Source organism: Liolophura sinensis, chromosome 7 (genome assembly GCF_032854445.1).
Source record: "Liolophura sinensis isolate JHLJ2023 chromosome 7, CUHK_Ljap_v2, whole genome shotgun sequence".
Lineage (NCBI taxonomy): Eukaryota > Metazoa > Mollusca > Polyplacophora > Chitonida > Chitonidae > Liolophura > Liolophura sinensis.
The window spans coordinates 25979705-25995887 of NC_088301.1; the positions used below are offsets into that span (position 1 = coordinate 25979705).

Here is a 16183-nt window from a genome sequence, read left to right on the forward strand (position 1 = left end):
TACTGTAGTTAGAAAGGCCCCCAGCACCCTGTGAATGAATGATCATTCTTTACCCTTATTCTAAGTTTTAGGAGGAATATTAGTACAGTGTGGAAAGCAAACAGTTACAATTTTCTCCATTTCTTATATGGAATGTAAAGATATGTATATTTATTTATTTATTTGATTGGTGTTTCATGCCGTACTCAAGAATATTTCACTTATACGACTGCCGCCAGCATTATGGTGGGAGAAAACCAGGCAGAGCCTGGGGTAAACCCACGACCATCCGCAGGTTTAAAGATATGTATATGTTGTTAAAGATGTACTAACTATGTGAGAAAAGAAAACTGCGTATCCCTGATACAATTACATGTATTTCTGTACATGACTGATAGGAGCAAAGAAGATGTCCCAGTAATTAGAAGAATGCCACATTGACAATATTTCAGAAATACTGTGGCCCGACCATGTTGAACCAGAAGACACTCTTTGACGTGTGGCTGATAACAACGCTAGTGTTAAACCAGAGCTGAAACAGCAAGAATTAGGCTACGTATCAATCTTAAAATTATTTTGCTGGCCGTCATCGTATAAACGGAAAATTCTTGAGCATGGCCTTAAACAACAAAGAAATAAAAAAACACACTACTGGTTGAAGGTTGCCAGTGAAGTCTTTAGTTATGTATATAAAAGTACATTTATTCCATGTTTTTGGTGGATATGATGTTAAGAGAACAGCCCTTTTAACAATGAGTGCTTTTGAATATGCCACCCCATTCATTTCCTCAATCAAAATTTTGCTGTTGTGACAAATGTGGCTGTCTGAGAATTACCCATACTGGCCATAAACAAGAGTATGCAATGTTTGATAAACAGTAGTTTGACATAATCAATCAACTATATGCGCATATAGTGTCTACTAATACTACAGTCAAGTGAGTGTACACTAAATGACCTAAAATTTATCTCACAAAAGTGCATTTTTAGAGGCAAATAAATGTCACAAAATATCATTTTTGGTGCTGAAACTTTTCTAGTAGAATATTATCCCATGTTCCAAGCAAACCTTAACTTTCTAAAAACAAATGGAATTCTGAGAATCAGGCAAAATGGGCAAGTTAGTCATGGACGAAATTTTTGGTCATTTAAAGCATACTTGTATCAACACCCTCTCGAATCTCTGTACAAATAACCTAGCTACATTCCCTTGTGTTATTATAGATGTCTAGACTTCATTGTTATCAATTCGTTGTTGTGTCACAGATCATAAACTAAACCAATTGCCCGATAGAAGCCACTGAACTGTGGAAGGGCTTCATTACTGTTGTCACAGGTAATCTACCAAGGCAAAGGTTATCAAATTACAGACAAAAAGCTTGACTGAGCATTGTCCTGTAGAATTGGTTTTATTTGTACATACATGTACTGTATTGTGGTGTTTCTTCCGTTCTTTGGTTTCTTTAGATGACTTTGTGGTTCTGTTTTGGATCTAATTACATATATACACAAGTGCACCGTGTACTGCCTGTAGGTACATTTGTTATACAGGGGAAGAAGAACATTATTAGTAATTTTCATTCTGTGTGATTTTGATAATATTGCATTTTTCGATGTTTCATTTTTGCACCTACATTCAAGTAGAATATTGCATGTCCTGAACAACAAATGAGTATTTAAAGAGATGAAAACCAGAATTTCTCTACTATAACTTGTATATACCTGGAATTAATGAAGTAGCTATGCATGCTAAGGCTTAAATATAAGGATTTAAAGGCAAGTAAATTAGGTTATAAAACTACCTTTTTCTGCACTTTCTAAAAATGGGTATGTATGTTCAATCTTTCTATAACATCGTGACGTCACATTGCCTTCACAATCGGAGTGAATCTGTTTTTGCACAAACCTTACTGAACAGCCTTCAATACTTCCTTATATGGTAATACTCATTAATTATGGAGCATACATTAACTTTATTCTTGAGTACGGCATAAAACCCCAATCAAATAAATAAATACACCAACTTTTGTATCTCGGGTCTCAATGGAACTACTAAGAAAATCGATTACTGTGTGAAAATCATGATACCTAAGGTGACATTTTCTCAAAGTGCGTCAGTCGGCTAAACGTATTAAACTCAAGTTTGTTAACATTCTCAGGTATAGCCTCTTTACTAAAGGTGGCAAAATGCTATAATTTCACTTCCAGCATCCACAGCTTAAAAAATGGTGCTCATGCTGGGTTAATTTTTTGATACAGGTATGTTGTTGAGAAATATGCAAGGTGCATGTGGTGGTATGGTATGATATCATGCAAACATTAGGGGACATATATATCTTTAAGGTTAAAGTTGACAAGTTCACTACATAAACAGTAAGGAAAATCAATGCACTCGTGTAACCTGTAACAACTTTGCACCAGCATGGTGCTCATAAAGTGGCAAACTCTCTAGGCTGTGTTTAACTGGAACAAATTGTCACTGCTTTATCAGTAAATCGTCAGATTCCTAGTAGATTGTTGTGGAAATAGGTCAAATGGATCAATTATGGTGATCTTCGAATTATGGCTGCTATAAATCAAAGTATGTGGGGATTTTTTTGCTTTGAAGTTGGACCTATGTTTGTTAGGCTGGATTATTGTGTTTGAAAATGCTGGCACCTAAGTGTTTTTTTTTTATCCAGCATATCTTTTCTGCCGTGGCAAGTTTTATATCGTCATGCAAGCTTGGACTGAATAACCTTTAGAGGTGTACATATTAAAATCACTCGGGGCCTCCGTGGCTCAGTTGGTTAGTGCGCTAGTGCAGCGTAATGACCCAGGAGTCTCTCACCAATGCGGTCGCTGTGAGTTCAAGTCCAGCTCATGCTGGCTTCCTCTCCGGCTGTATGTGGGAAGGTCTGCCAGCAACCTGTGGATGGTCCTGGGTTTCCCCCTGGGCTCTTCCCGGTTTCCACCCACTATAATGCTGGCCGCTGTCGTATAAGTGAAATATTCTTGAGTTGACGCCAATCAAATAAATAAATAAAAAAAATTAACATTACTCTTGTACTATAGAAGCACTGAAGGACACCATGGTGACACTTCAGCTTAAACACTTGGTTGGTGGAAAGTTAATCAGAAATTATTGGTGATTTTTATAATGTGCTATCAGTCCAAAAGATTGATTTATTTATTTATTTGATTGGTGTTTTACTCTATCCTCAAGAATATTTCACTTATAGGTGGTAGGAAACTGCAGAGCCCAGGGGAAACCCACAACTATCCACAGGTTCTAAACTATTGAAATGTCTATGAAAAAGGCGTCCAATGAAATGATTTCAAACTTGTGGCTTCCATGAATCTGGTATTTGTATGTTTGGTAGAACAGTCTCTGCTTCATGAATATTAAAATAAATCAGTCAGTTGGTCTTACCAATGCTTGAAAATAATTGCAAACATTTTAGGCATACTCGTTTCAATGAACTCACCTTCCTGTAGACTTGATAGATTAAGCATACATGTAAAATAGGCTTTGTAAACTATGAAAAAGTATTAATCTTTCAAGAGCTCTTTAGCTTCACTTGATGCATACGGGGAATTTTTTCTTGATTTAGGCATAAGAAAAACGACAAAAGCCCCCCAAGAAAACAAGGCTTCCCATTTCCCATGGGTTACCCATATGTGAATCCAGTTTTTCACTGGATTGGTTAAGTTTTTGTTTTATGTGTGGATGTTTATTGATGTTCCTGATTTTATAGGAAATATTATAGTTTGTACCAGTTGGTCTGCAGAATAGAAGGGTTACAGTTTGCCTTTCTTCCTTGTAGGTAAAGGCAGCCCCCCAAAATACTGAAGATAAGGCTTATGTTAAAACAGACAGAGATCCAAGGTGAGTGTTATTACTACTGAATGTAAATATGCAGATCTCAGTTTGTCTCTATGTTTTTGTACCCCCCAGAAGTTTAACTTAACTTTGCCTTTTTGTTGCACACTTGTGGTTGTACTTAAATTTGTTATTTGCATTTTTGGTTATATCCAGGGGCCTATTCTACAAAGTTGGTTTTGACTTAAAAATCATATTTTCAATCTGATTTTATCATTTATTTGTGAAGGGTTGAAATTTGGTTCTCTTGGCAAGTGCTGAGTTAAGACAAAAAGCCACAATTTAGCCCTTGAGAGTGATTCCACAAAGCCAATTTCTATATGCCCCTGCCCTTGGGCGTTGCTTATTATGTTAATGTGATTTTGCCCATCTGTCCTGCAGTATTCGTATCCGGGCTGCAACTCCCAACAGATTTCCAATCAGAGTTTTAATTTTTGGTGGATGCATAGGTAAACAAATGACGATGTATCGCAACTCACATTTGTACATTTCTGTGGTAACCACATTTTCCTGATATATACTATATATATAGATATGATTTCATGTCCAAGCTATAATTCCAACTGTTTTCTGGGTAGAGTTTTAATTTTTGGTGGATATCTTCATATGCACGACAGTGTGTCACGAATCACATTTGTTCATTTTCGAGGTTGTCATGGTTACCAGATCAAACTACTTATTGTATATAGATAGATATGATTTCGTGTCCGAGCTATAACAACAATTGTTATTGGCATTGAGTTTTCATTTTCATCATTGGATACATTTGTCCATTTGAGTGGTTGTCATGGTAACCACATACCTGTCATCAACACCCATGAATATTCCCCTCACCCGTTATACTCACCACAATGCTGCTAGTATTCTATCATACATTTCAAGCAAGTGTATTTGGTGGGGCATATCTTGTGTTCACCCGAACTCGTGGTTAAGCCAAAACCTTAATACAATACACATCTCATGGCCTCAGGTTTTCATAACATTTCAAATTTTGACAGAAATCAAGCTTTGTACGATCGGCCTCTGGTGTTGATTGAGTAATGGCACCAAAAGTTCATCAATGTGTTCTTACTGCAAATAATGTGTCAGTTATATGCAGTTTGTTATAAGTTTTTGGTCTTTTCCATTTATATTGAACTTGTACAATTTTGTTCCATTCCACATACCAGGTTGCCAAGCCCCTCTCCAGAAGAATGCCTCAGTGACTTTGATGAGATTGTCACCATCAGTAAAGATCCCTTACCGAAAGATTTTAGTGATGAAAACTGTGCTATAAATCCATGCTCTAGCCTTGAGAGCAATTTGGATGAACTGCGTTCATTAAGAACTCAAAATAAAGTGGCTGCCATGAGAAGGGAGACAGTTGGTGGAACTATTGATGAGGAAAGAGTTTTTTCTCCTCGACCTCAACAAGTTGCCATCAGCCTGCCTAGAGTTGAGCAGTCAGAGAGTTTGAACACATCAAAAGATGAGAGTTTCTCTGCGGTGGAGTCAGAAGGCTGTCATGACCAGAGGTATTCGTCCAGACCCATGTCTGTTGTCCTACCCGGGCAGGATTCTAGGTGAGTTGATGAATTCATGATGATTTGATTTGTGATCCTAGCAAACAGTGGTGGTGGTGGTGGGAGAGGGGGATACGAAGTAAACTTCCACTATTTTTGCCAACTTTCGCAAATCTTCATAAATCTGTATTATCTTAACTGACTTTCAAAAATCATTTCAGTGATTGGTATTTTCAAGTGTATGCCAAATTGTGCAGGTAAAATTTTTTTGAGTCAGATGGTAACTTTCACAAAGACTTGTTTTGATGTGTTGTAACATGGGGAAAATCCACAAAGAAAGTTATGGGCAGGCTTCCTCTCAGGTCTGCCAGCAACCCGCGGATGGTTGTAGGATTCCCTTGGGTTCTGTCCGGTTTCCTCCCGCCGTAATGCTGACCGCTGTCATATAAGTGAAATATTCTTGAGTACGGCGTAAAACACCAATCAAATAAATACCTAAAAGTTAGGAAAGTAGTGCTACAATCATGGACTCAAATACAGCTTGTTGCAGATTGAATTTGAAATTATGATGTTTCAGACAGCAACCTCTAAGGGTTATTAATGGGAAAAAGAAGACCATTTTTAATGGTTGGGCTAGTCCCTGTAGTTTATTTTGATATGATGTTACTGAAATACAGGGCATTGTTGTCCTCTTCCAGACTTTGACAAAACCAAAATTTCTGGTATCTCTAACCAATATCAATACCTCCAACGTGCTTAAGTAACATGTCTATATGCTGTTGATACAGGGTTATGGTGAATGTACTGGAGAGTCGACCATATAGTGCAGTGGAGGCCTACAAGTTTGTTGTGGCTCACCCAGCGAAGGGTTACCAGAGCTGTCAAACTTCCCTACCACACAAGTCTTACATTAGGAGGAAAAGTGCCCCAGCGTCGCGGTGGAGACAACCCGTACATCTCTCACGTAAGTGCCTGACTAGGGCCAAGACAGAATTGACTCTGGGCTTCTTTTACATGTAGATGTAGCCATGTACCCTTACGGACTTAAAATTTTGCCCACAAAAGTGCATTTTTAGAGGCAAATAATTGTCATAAAATATTATTTTTGGTGCTGAAACTTTCCAGTAGAATATCATCCCATGTTCCCAACAAACCTCAAACCACTTTTCTAAAATCAGTGTAACTGTCAGAATCAGGAAAAATGAGCAAATTAGTCATGGCCAAAATTTATGATCATTTTGGATATTCTCATAGCAGAGTTCATATGGGTCATGGAAAACTGGAAAGTCTTGGATTTTGAGAATTTTAAAGCCTGAAAAACTGATATTTTAGTCTGAAAGTCATGGAAGTTTAGAATTGTAATGTGAAAGGCAGAGTATCTTTTTAAAGTATTTATTTTAGTGTTAAATTTGGAGTCAGTTTAAAAATCAGTGCGATGACTGCATCGAGCACATATCCTATTGTTGTGGTTTCAAACGGTTTTATGTCTGCATGGACATAAAGCAGACTTCTGTAATCACGTGGAAGCGTCATCAAGACTGCACTCAGGGGCAAATGTGATAGGCAGCACATTACCTAATATTGGACTAAGGTTATGTGGGTCAAGTAGCCTTAATTCAGTATTATATAACAAGGACAACGTGGCTGAGTTCGCACAACACCATCACGTCAGTCAACCTATTGCGAAGAGAATGTACTAAAATAATTATGATTAAAACTGAGGAAGACATGAACTGTTGGTGGCAGGAGCACAGACTAACTGCTAAGTGTAGCGTGAGCTTGTTTCTTGCATGCTTGAGCTGTCAGTGTAATCCCCTGACCACCCCTGATCCTCTCCTGCTGTACCCAGTCAGTAAGAGCCACAATCAACGCAGTGAATCATGGGATACACTATCTGGGTCTAGGGCGAAACTTAGGCCATTTACCGAATCCCAGCTCAAGATGGGCGATGGTTCCCCCCATCTTCCCCTCCCCTGTACACCCCCCTCACCCCACCCCACCCCCTCAAACACAATGTATGGGACTGTGTGTTATGTTAAGGGACACTGATATATCTCAATGGCTTGGTTAGTTCTCAAGCATGAAACAACGAGAAGTGGGACCTTGTCTGTTAAAGCATGCACTATGGAGGATATATCATGACAGTCACAAATATTTTCCACACAACAGTATGTCAAAAAAAAAAATGCATGATATCAGTTTTTGACAGTCACAGATATGTAGAGATATCTCAATTGAAGTCACTGTTTTTTAGCTTAAAGGTAGAATATATAACACTTCACAGAGTTCACCAAAGCTGTCTATTGTATTTAATTAGGGTCAGGATTTTTGAATTACCTCGGAAAGGATTAAAAAAATGTTTAATGTTTATCCTGGACTTCCGAACAAAAGTAAAAGCTGTCATAAAGCCGGGTCTTCAGCTGGCTTATGCCGCTTTAACTTTGATACTAGCCATTAGCCGTTTTCTGAGGTCCCACCTAACCACAGCTTTCTACAAGTGCACCTCTTAAATGGGAGAGGGACCTCAAGGGAGGTAATTCAGTGCTGCCTAGTAACATGTGAAAGAATGGCATACAAGAACAGTACATGTAAATTAATCAAAAGTTATGAAAGGAGTCTCACATTTTGTTTCAGAAACGCAACAGGCCTTCTCACGTCCCTCAACAGCCATGTACAGGTCATTGTCTCCTGAACCAAAGGATACCAAGCAAGGCCAGTTTCATGTGCTGAAGACTGACAACTGGCTGGCAAATGGCCGGGATGTGTACAAAGAGATGCAAGACAAGAGACCAAAGTCTGGTCATGCCCCTGGGTGGAAGGAAGAGTTGTTAAGGAGCAGAAGATCTCGACCCCACTCCAAGACAACTTGTCCTGTAACCCCACAAACATCCAGAGACTGGTATTGCTACAGAAATTATTATTTAATTCATTCATTAGTAATGTTGTGCGTGGAAAGGTTAAATAAATAAGGAAGGTAAATAAATCTTTAATGTTTTTTTAATTTATACCATTTCCTTTCGTTAGTCTCAGATTTCCTTTAAAAAATGCCATAACAAAGGAAGGTTTTTGGAAGTACAGTATTATATCTAGAATAATAAGATTTAAACTTTTTTATTAAGTCTAATATAAACAACCATTATTTATTTATTTGATTGGTGTTTCACACCATACTCAAGAATATGTAACAAAACATTAATCTGTATGCATACATACCTATCCCAGATTCTTGCAACAAAGAAAAGATTTTTTAACAAAACCTTAATTCTTAATAATATTGAATCTATGAGTTGTAACACATATACATGTTTTACTTTAATTCTCCAACCTTTTTGCATGTTTTCAAGGTGTTGATTCAAGCATGCTCCGAAGCATTATTCTGTGTTGACTGATGAAATTATACTTTTTGTGAAGCCCTGGCACTTGCCAATACAGCTGATGTAGCTTTGTGTCCAAAATCAAATTAAAAGCGTGCATAAGTTGCGCTGATAGAAAACGGAAACAGTCATTATACCTAATGGTATAAAACCTAGGTGAAATTTTTTGACCAGGCCTCTGGCAATCCAGTTCAAGTGTTTAAATTGTCATTCAAGAATTTTTGACCAGTAAATTTTTTTTTATTTTCCAGGCATAATAATTCGGCTTGGATCCCATTAACTCTGGCCCATAATGATTTTCTACAAGGTATGTATATAAGTGTTCATTTAGTTTGTATATGTGAAAGGCTCTGTGTAGAGTATACAGCATTCATGTATGTGTACTGTATCCAGTGTTTGCACTATGTGCTTTGTCCATTCTTTCCGTTTGTTCTTTATATATACGTTAATGCTTCTAAAATTTGGGACAGAAATTAGTAGTGTTGAAAGGAATATATTACATTTCTTTGCCAGCATTTTGGAAAAGTAAAGATATGAGTATGTTGTTCATTAGATGGTCTAAGCTTGTAAGAAAAAAGAAACTCAGTATTGCTGCTAGAATTACATATGTATTGGCTAAAATGAGAAACGAGGTACACTTGAAGAATGCTAAACTTTACGTGAAATACAGTACATTATAAATAATCAAAGTGCTTTCAGACAAGTTCATTTTGATGATCTCAGTATTTCAACTTTAATTAAGTCATCCTCAGGAGAATTGTGCCAAGTAAGGCACATTTTACCTATATATACAGGTATACACTAAAACCACACCTTAAATGTTTATTAAAAGGCTTGTGTTACTAGACGTAAGCATTAATTATGCTTTTCTGGGAGCAAACTGTATACATGTATATATGGCTAAAAAGTACGTCACTTGGCACACTTCCCCTGAGGATGACTTAATTAAAGTTGAAATATTGGGATCATCAAAATGAATTTCATATGGAGTTGCTTTCCTTATTTATTATGCTAAGCTGTTCATTGGATCAACTAGATACAGTACTTACACTTACGTGTACCATCTGATATAGCCATTATAGTTTCTTAGCCTAAGTATCTCTGGTACCCCCTGGTTGAGAGGGTTAAAGAGCTGGCATTATTGCTTGTGTACATTAAAAGGGGCTTGATCAAAACGATAGCATGCTTGTTGGGCTGTTGCCCTAAGTTCGAAGGCTATTCAGGTACCTGGTGATCCCAGGGCAGTGCATTACTCCTGGGTCCTATTTTATTAAGCAGTTGCATGGCGTATTTTCCATGGCAACATATAGCGAAGAGATACGTTGCCATGGTAATTACGCTTGGCGTAGTGCTGCAACGTGAGGCCCCAGGACCTCAGCTTTCTTCCACCAATAATCCTGACTGCTTACATACAAGTGAAAAACTCTTGGCCTTATGGCCTTAAACACCAATCCAATAAATAAGTGAATAAATAAGCAATTCTTTAGACTTTTGATTGAATGAATGAATGAAGTTAATGACTTAACATCCGTGGATTTGTGTATAGGTTCCAACACTTTGCCTGTACGGGCCTGTGCCAGGTCACATACGTCTTTCATCCTCACTGCTGTGATATGTTAATGAAATTTTATTAAAGAGGCTACACTAGATATGTTTGGGAAAATATCAATCAGCACAAACCCAATTAAATTTTTGCTATTATTTTAGAATAGCCCTAATAGTTGCATCTCACAAAACATCAGACCTTGTCTGTGCATGTGTTACTGTACAATTAAAGTGTGTAATAACTTTTTCAAACTTTTGAATCATTATAGCACTCTAGATAGTTCAGGTATGAGTCTAATGTTTACTGAAAAGCAATAATTTGAACTGTTCTTGGGAAAATACAGAAACTTTGATGTTATCAGCAAATATGGATTTTTTTTTTTTTTTTGCCAAAAATGTTCGGAGTAGCGACTTTGTATATAGCATGAAACAGCACTGTGGATCTTTGTTCATGCTGGCTTATTTACCTGTAGTGTTCTTCCTGGAGGCCTGCTGGTTTGGTTGCAGCTGGTCTGGTTTGGTTGCAGCTTTAAGTCATTAGATTAGTCAGGTAGATGTAACTGGTGATGACTGATGGTTTACCCCTGGCATTTCAGTTTCCACCGCTGTCATTTGACACAAATTCTCTTGAGTATGGCGTTAAACCCCAATTAAATTGATAAATAACCTATGTAGCCAACAGATGGAAAAGTCTTATTATTTGGCACGTTCTGACACACATTGTCACTCTGTTCATGTCGTAAGTTTCTGTTTGTTTAATTTAGATTATTGTTCTTTTGCAGAAGGATCCCCAAGAGACTCTTTACAACTGCCAGAGCTACCATCTCTGTCTGATTACCTGGGTTCAGCACGGGAAACACAGCATTATCTTTGAGCTGTGCTGTCTGTCTGTCTGATTACCTGGGCTCAGCATGGAAAACACAGCATCTTATGAGCTGTGCTCTCTGTCTGATTGCCTGAACTCAGCATGGGAAACACAGTATTATGTTTGACCTGTACTGTCTAACTGGTTACCTGGTCTCTTCATGGAAAGAACAGTATTATTTTTGATCTCTACTGTCTGTCTGAATACTTCAGGTCTTCATGGGAAACAGAGTATTATCTTTGAGATGTTCTGTCTGTTTGTCTGATTACCTGAACTCAGCACGAAGAACACAATATTATCTACATCAGTTCTGTCTGTCTGACCACCTGAAGTTAGTGTGGGAAACACAGTGTTATGTTTGAACTGTACTGTCTGCATGATTACCTGAACTCAGCGTGGGAAACACAGTATCACCTGTGAGATGTTCTGTCTCTCTGATTATCTGAACTCAGCATGGGAAACACAATATTATGTTTGAGATGTTCTGTCTCTCTGATGATCTCAACTCAGCATGTGAAACACAATATTATGTTTGAGCTGTACTGTCTAACTGGTTACCTGGTCTCTTCTTGGGAAGAACAGTATTATTTTGATCTGTACTGTCTGTCTGATTACCAGAACTTCAGTATGGGAAACACAGTATCACCTTTGAGATGTTCTGTCAGCATGATTACCTGAACTCAGCATGGGAAACACAGTATTATCTCTGAACTGTACTGTCTAACTGATTGCCTGGGCTTTTCATGGGAAACACAGTATTATATTTGAGCTGCACTGTCCGATTACCTGAACTCAGCATGGGAAACACATTGTCACCTTTTGAAATGTTCTGTCTCTCTGATGATCTGAACTCAACATGCAAAACACAGTATTATCTTTGAGCTGCACTGTCTGCATGATTACCTGAACTCAGCAGGGGAAACACAGTATTATGTTTGAAATGTTCTGCCTGCAAGATTACCTGAACTCAGTATGGAAAAAAAACCCAGGGCATTTTATGGGAAACACAGTATTATCTTTGAGATGTTCTGTCTCTCTGATGATCTGAACTCAGCATGGGAAACACAGTATTATATTTGAGATGTTCTGTCTGTCTGATTACCTGAGCTTTTGATTGGAAACACAGCATTATCTTTGAGATGTTCTGTCTGCAGGATTACCTGAACTCAGCATGCAAAACACATTATTATCTTTGAGCTGTACTGTCTGATTCATTGAGCTCTTCATGGAAAACACAGTATTATCTTTGAGCTGTACTGTCTGTCTGATTACCTGAGCTCTTGATTGGAAACGCAGTATTATATTTGAGCTGCACTGTCTGTCTGATTACCTGAACTCAGCATGCAAAACACAGTATTATCTTTGAGCTGTATTGTCTAACTGATTCATTGAGCTCTTCAAGGAAAACACAGTATTATCTTTGAGCTGTACTGTCTGTCTGATTACCTGAGCTCAGCATGGGAAACACATTGTCACCTTTGAGCTGTACTGTCTGCATGATTACCTGAACTCAGCATGGAAAACACAGTATTATCTCTGAGCTGTACTGTCTGCATGATTACCTGAGCTCAGCATGGGAAGCACAGTATTATGTTTGAGCTGGACTGTCTGACTGATTAAAAAATCCAGGGCTTTTCATCGGAAACACAGTATTATCTTTGAGATGTCCTGTCTCTCTGACTGATAGAATAAGGTTATTTCTTGAGACTGATTGTACTCTTTGTCCGCACTAGTTCAAATGGTTCAAAAGCAGTAGTGGCCGTTATGTCTGTAAGGCTTTTATGTGTTAAAAGGTCCTTGTATATAAGAAACTTGGAATCTGTTGTTTGTAGCATCTACAAAGAGAATATTATTTTATCAGATACCCAGATAGATTATCGATAGCAGTGTTTTTTTTTTCTGCTTTGTAAACATCTTTGTCTGATCCCCAGGTGTGATGTGTAAATATGGTAACTTTAAGCTAACATGATCAGCTTGTAAAACATTGATTAGGTTACTTGTATTGGAATTTGTTTGTCAAACATTTTTCAGTATTTTGAGGTACTGTTTTGTGAAATAATGAATCGGAAATGTGAATTTTTTTTTCATTTGTAATACATGCATTAAATATTAATGACTTTTCTGTATATGTTATGTTGGATAGTCTGTTTGTAAATCTCACTATACATGTACATCCTGTATAAAGCCATGTTGTATATTTCTGCTGAAATGTGACATACATGTAACATGAACCAGTTTAAAGCTGAGTAATTCTGCTGAAATGTGACATACCATGAACCAGTTTAAAGCTGGGTAGTTCTGTTGAAATGTGGTATACAATGAACCAGTTAATAGCTGAGTAGTTCTGCTGAAATGTGACATACCATGAACCATTTGATACATGTAGCTGAGTAGTTCTGCTGAAATGTGACATACCATGAACCAGTTAATAGCTGCAGTAGTTCTGTTGAAATGAGAGACATTCCATGAACCAGTACATAGAACATGATACATGTATATCATATCTCATGTGTACATCCTGTATAAAGGCATGCTGTGTAGCTCTGTTGAAATGAGACATTCCATGAACCAGTGAAGAGAACATGATATACATGTACATCCTATATAAAGCCATGCTGTGAAGTTCTTTTTCTGGAGTTCTGTTTGAAATGGGACTGCCCATGAACCAGTTCACATAAATATGATATATGTACATCCTGTATAAAGCCATGCTATGTTGTTCTTTTGAAACTTGACTTTCGTGAAATAGTACAGAGAACATATATAAAATCATACAAAGTTGTCCTGCCTAAATGTGACGTTCCATGAACCATGTAATCGGCAACGTAGAACATGATATACATGTAGCCCATACTGTGTAGTTCAGTTGACATTTGGCATTCTATGAATCAGTAGATAGTAGTATACATACATGAACATGTATGTAGAAGTATAGAAGTAGATCCTGTACATTGTATATGCCATATCAAGTAGTTCTACTGAAATGGAATGTTTCATGAACCAGTATATAGATGTATCTAGTTGTACATGTATGTTGTATTGTTCGTGTTCTAAATGTGATTTAAAATTGATGTATAAACCTTGTATACCCTCTGTTGTAGTTGTGAGATGTGTTAAATTAAGGGCAGTATTAAGATGTCATAGGCAGTGTTTTACATTGGAATTTTACATTGGAACATTGGAGTATGTGTACATTATATCACAGAAAGAAAAAAGAAAAAAAAGAGGCTCTTAATGTGATGTGTTTATCTGAAACTGTGATACCTAAATGTGATTGATTTATCTGTGATACTCTACTAAATCACCTATAATTTCATTGAGTATATTTCACCAACAAATCGCCTTTCTGTACTACAATTCGCACTGCAGGTTGATGATTTGGTGAAAAATTACATGAAATTATAGGCGATTAACTGCAGATGTGATACATGTATTTCTAACGGCATACCCATTCATGATCATACTCCTTTAGAGTGCATCTGCTGCTCACTGCACTCGCTTTACATCACTGCCACTACCAGACAACCCTGACCTTTGGAGCCCGCACAATGTAGGCTTGTTTAGTCTCGTTCTCACCTCTGGCATCCTCTCACAGCAATGCTCAATCTGTATTCATCAGTAAAATTGTCTCAGATGTTAGTTGGAATGATATTGTGCATATTTTAGATTAAGGGAATGCATGTCCATAATAACGTATTATTTCAAACAAAGGGTGAGACAGACTTTTTGTGTTTTCTGACATCACTTTCAGAGTCATCACCTTGACCCCAATGACCCCAGTGATGTAAAGCAAACGTAGAGAGTGGTGCATGCGCTGTAAGGGGTATTGTTCATGATTTATAGTTATTTTACTGGTAAAATGTTACACTGTGATATTAATATCATTTTATGTAATTTTGCGGTGCTATATGCCTCAAAATTTTATATTCAGTTATCTGATGTCCATTATTTCTGCAGAATGACTTTTTCTTTTGTTCCAGTTGACTCCTGTTATTGCTATATTTTTATTTGTTTTGGATTTTCTACTTCTGTACAGTGTAAATATACATTTATAAACTTGCTTGTTACAGCATTGCAACAAATAAATTAAACATATTTTTCTTGAAATTGCTATTGTCTGTTTGTTCTAATTATTGTTATCACCCTTAATTAGTATTCAAAAATGAAAATGTTCAAACATTCATCTAACTGAAGTTTCTCGTTCTGAGAGTTCCGTTGAACTTAGAAAAAAATTTTGAGGTTTGTTGGGAAGGATTTTATCCAATCAGGAACATGTAGGCGTAATTAAGTTTCAGCATGAAAACTGATTTTAAATTTTTTTTTTTTTTTGTTTTAGGCTGTACTCAAGAATATTTTGCTTATGCAATCGCAGCCAGCATTATAGTGGGAGGAAACCTTGGGGAACATGAAAACTGAACGTGCTGTCATACTTATTTGACTCTAATTTAAAGCCTTGAAATCAGGAGGTCTGGAATCAAAGTCATACCAAAGGCTTTAAAAATGGTACTTGTTGCCGCCTCGCTTGTCGCTCAGCACTGAGAGGTTACAGCAAGGAAACAGGACAGTTAGGTTGTCCTGGTGTCACTATAAAGTGACTTGGTAGGATGTCATATCTGGTGTCTTTGGCATGATGTTTCAGTGGTGGCAGCATTTTGGCGGCTTGGGCTTGCCCTGCCACAGACACACTATATATGTACTCACACCTAATGACTCCTCCTCGTCATATGACTGAAAAATTGTTAAGTACGACATTAAACTCCCAAGCATCATACTAACTTAAAACGTGCACTTGCAGTTTTGGGGACTAAACTTTAGCTAGGCCTGTCATTTAGGTCATACTTTAATTATAAGTTATATATGCTGCATGCATAAATTTCACATGCTATCTAGCTTTGGATTCAGTTAAGGTGTCTCACTGTTGCCAGTTGGCTCCTAACCATGGACATGAAGATGGTCAACAACTACCTCACCCCCAATAGTTAACATGGTTTTAAACCTCTTGGGTCAGGGACTCTGGACATACTGGTTTACTCCATCTGTACATGAACTGAAGATT

At 37.4% G+C, this 16183-nt stretch overlaps 1 protein-coding gene across 1 annotated transcript in view; it reads left to right on the plus strand.

Moving 5' to 3' along the window:
• Positions 1 to 15160, plus strand: part of LOC135470042 (uncharacterized) — a 46862-nt gene extending 31702 nt beyond the window's left edge. Inside the window, exons 24-29 of the mRNA XM_064748750.1 lie at positions 3786 to 3847; positions 5011 to 5403; positions 6132 to 6307; positions 7978 to 8242; positions 8969 to 9024; positions 11045 to 15160. Coding sequence (XP_064604820.1) covers positions 3786 to 3847; positions 5011 to 5403; positions 6132 to 6307; positions 7978 to 8242; positions 8969 to 9024; positions 11045 to 11136 — 1044 coding nt within the window. The 3' untranslated portion in view covers positions 11137 to 15160. The remainder of the gene's footprint in view (positions 1 to 3785; positions 3848 to 5010; positions 5404 to 6131; positions 6308 to 7977; positions 8243 to 8968; positions 9025 to 11044) is intronic.
• Positions 15161 to 16183: the final 1023 nt, after the last annotated feature.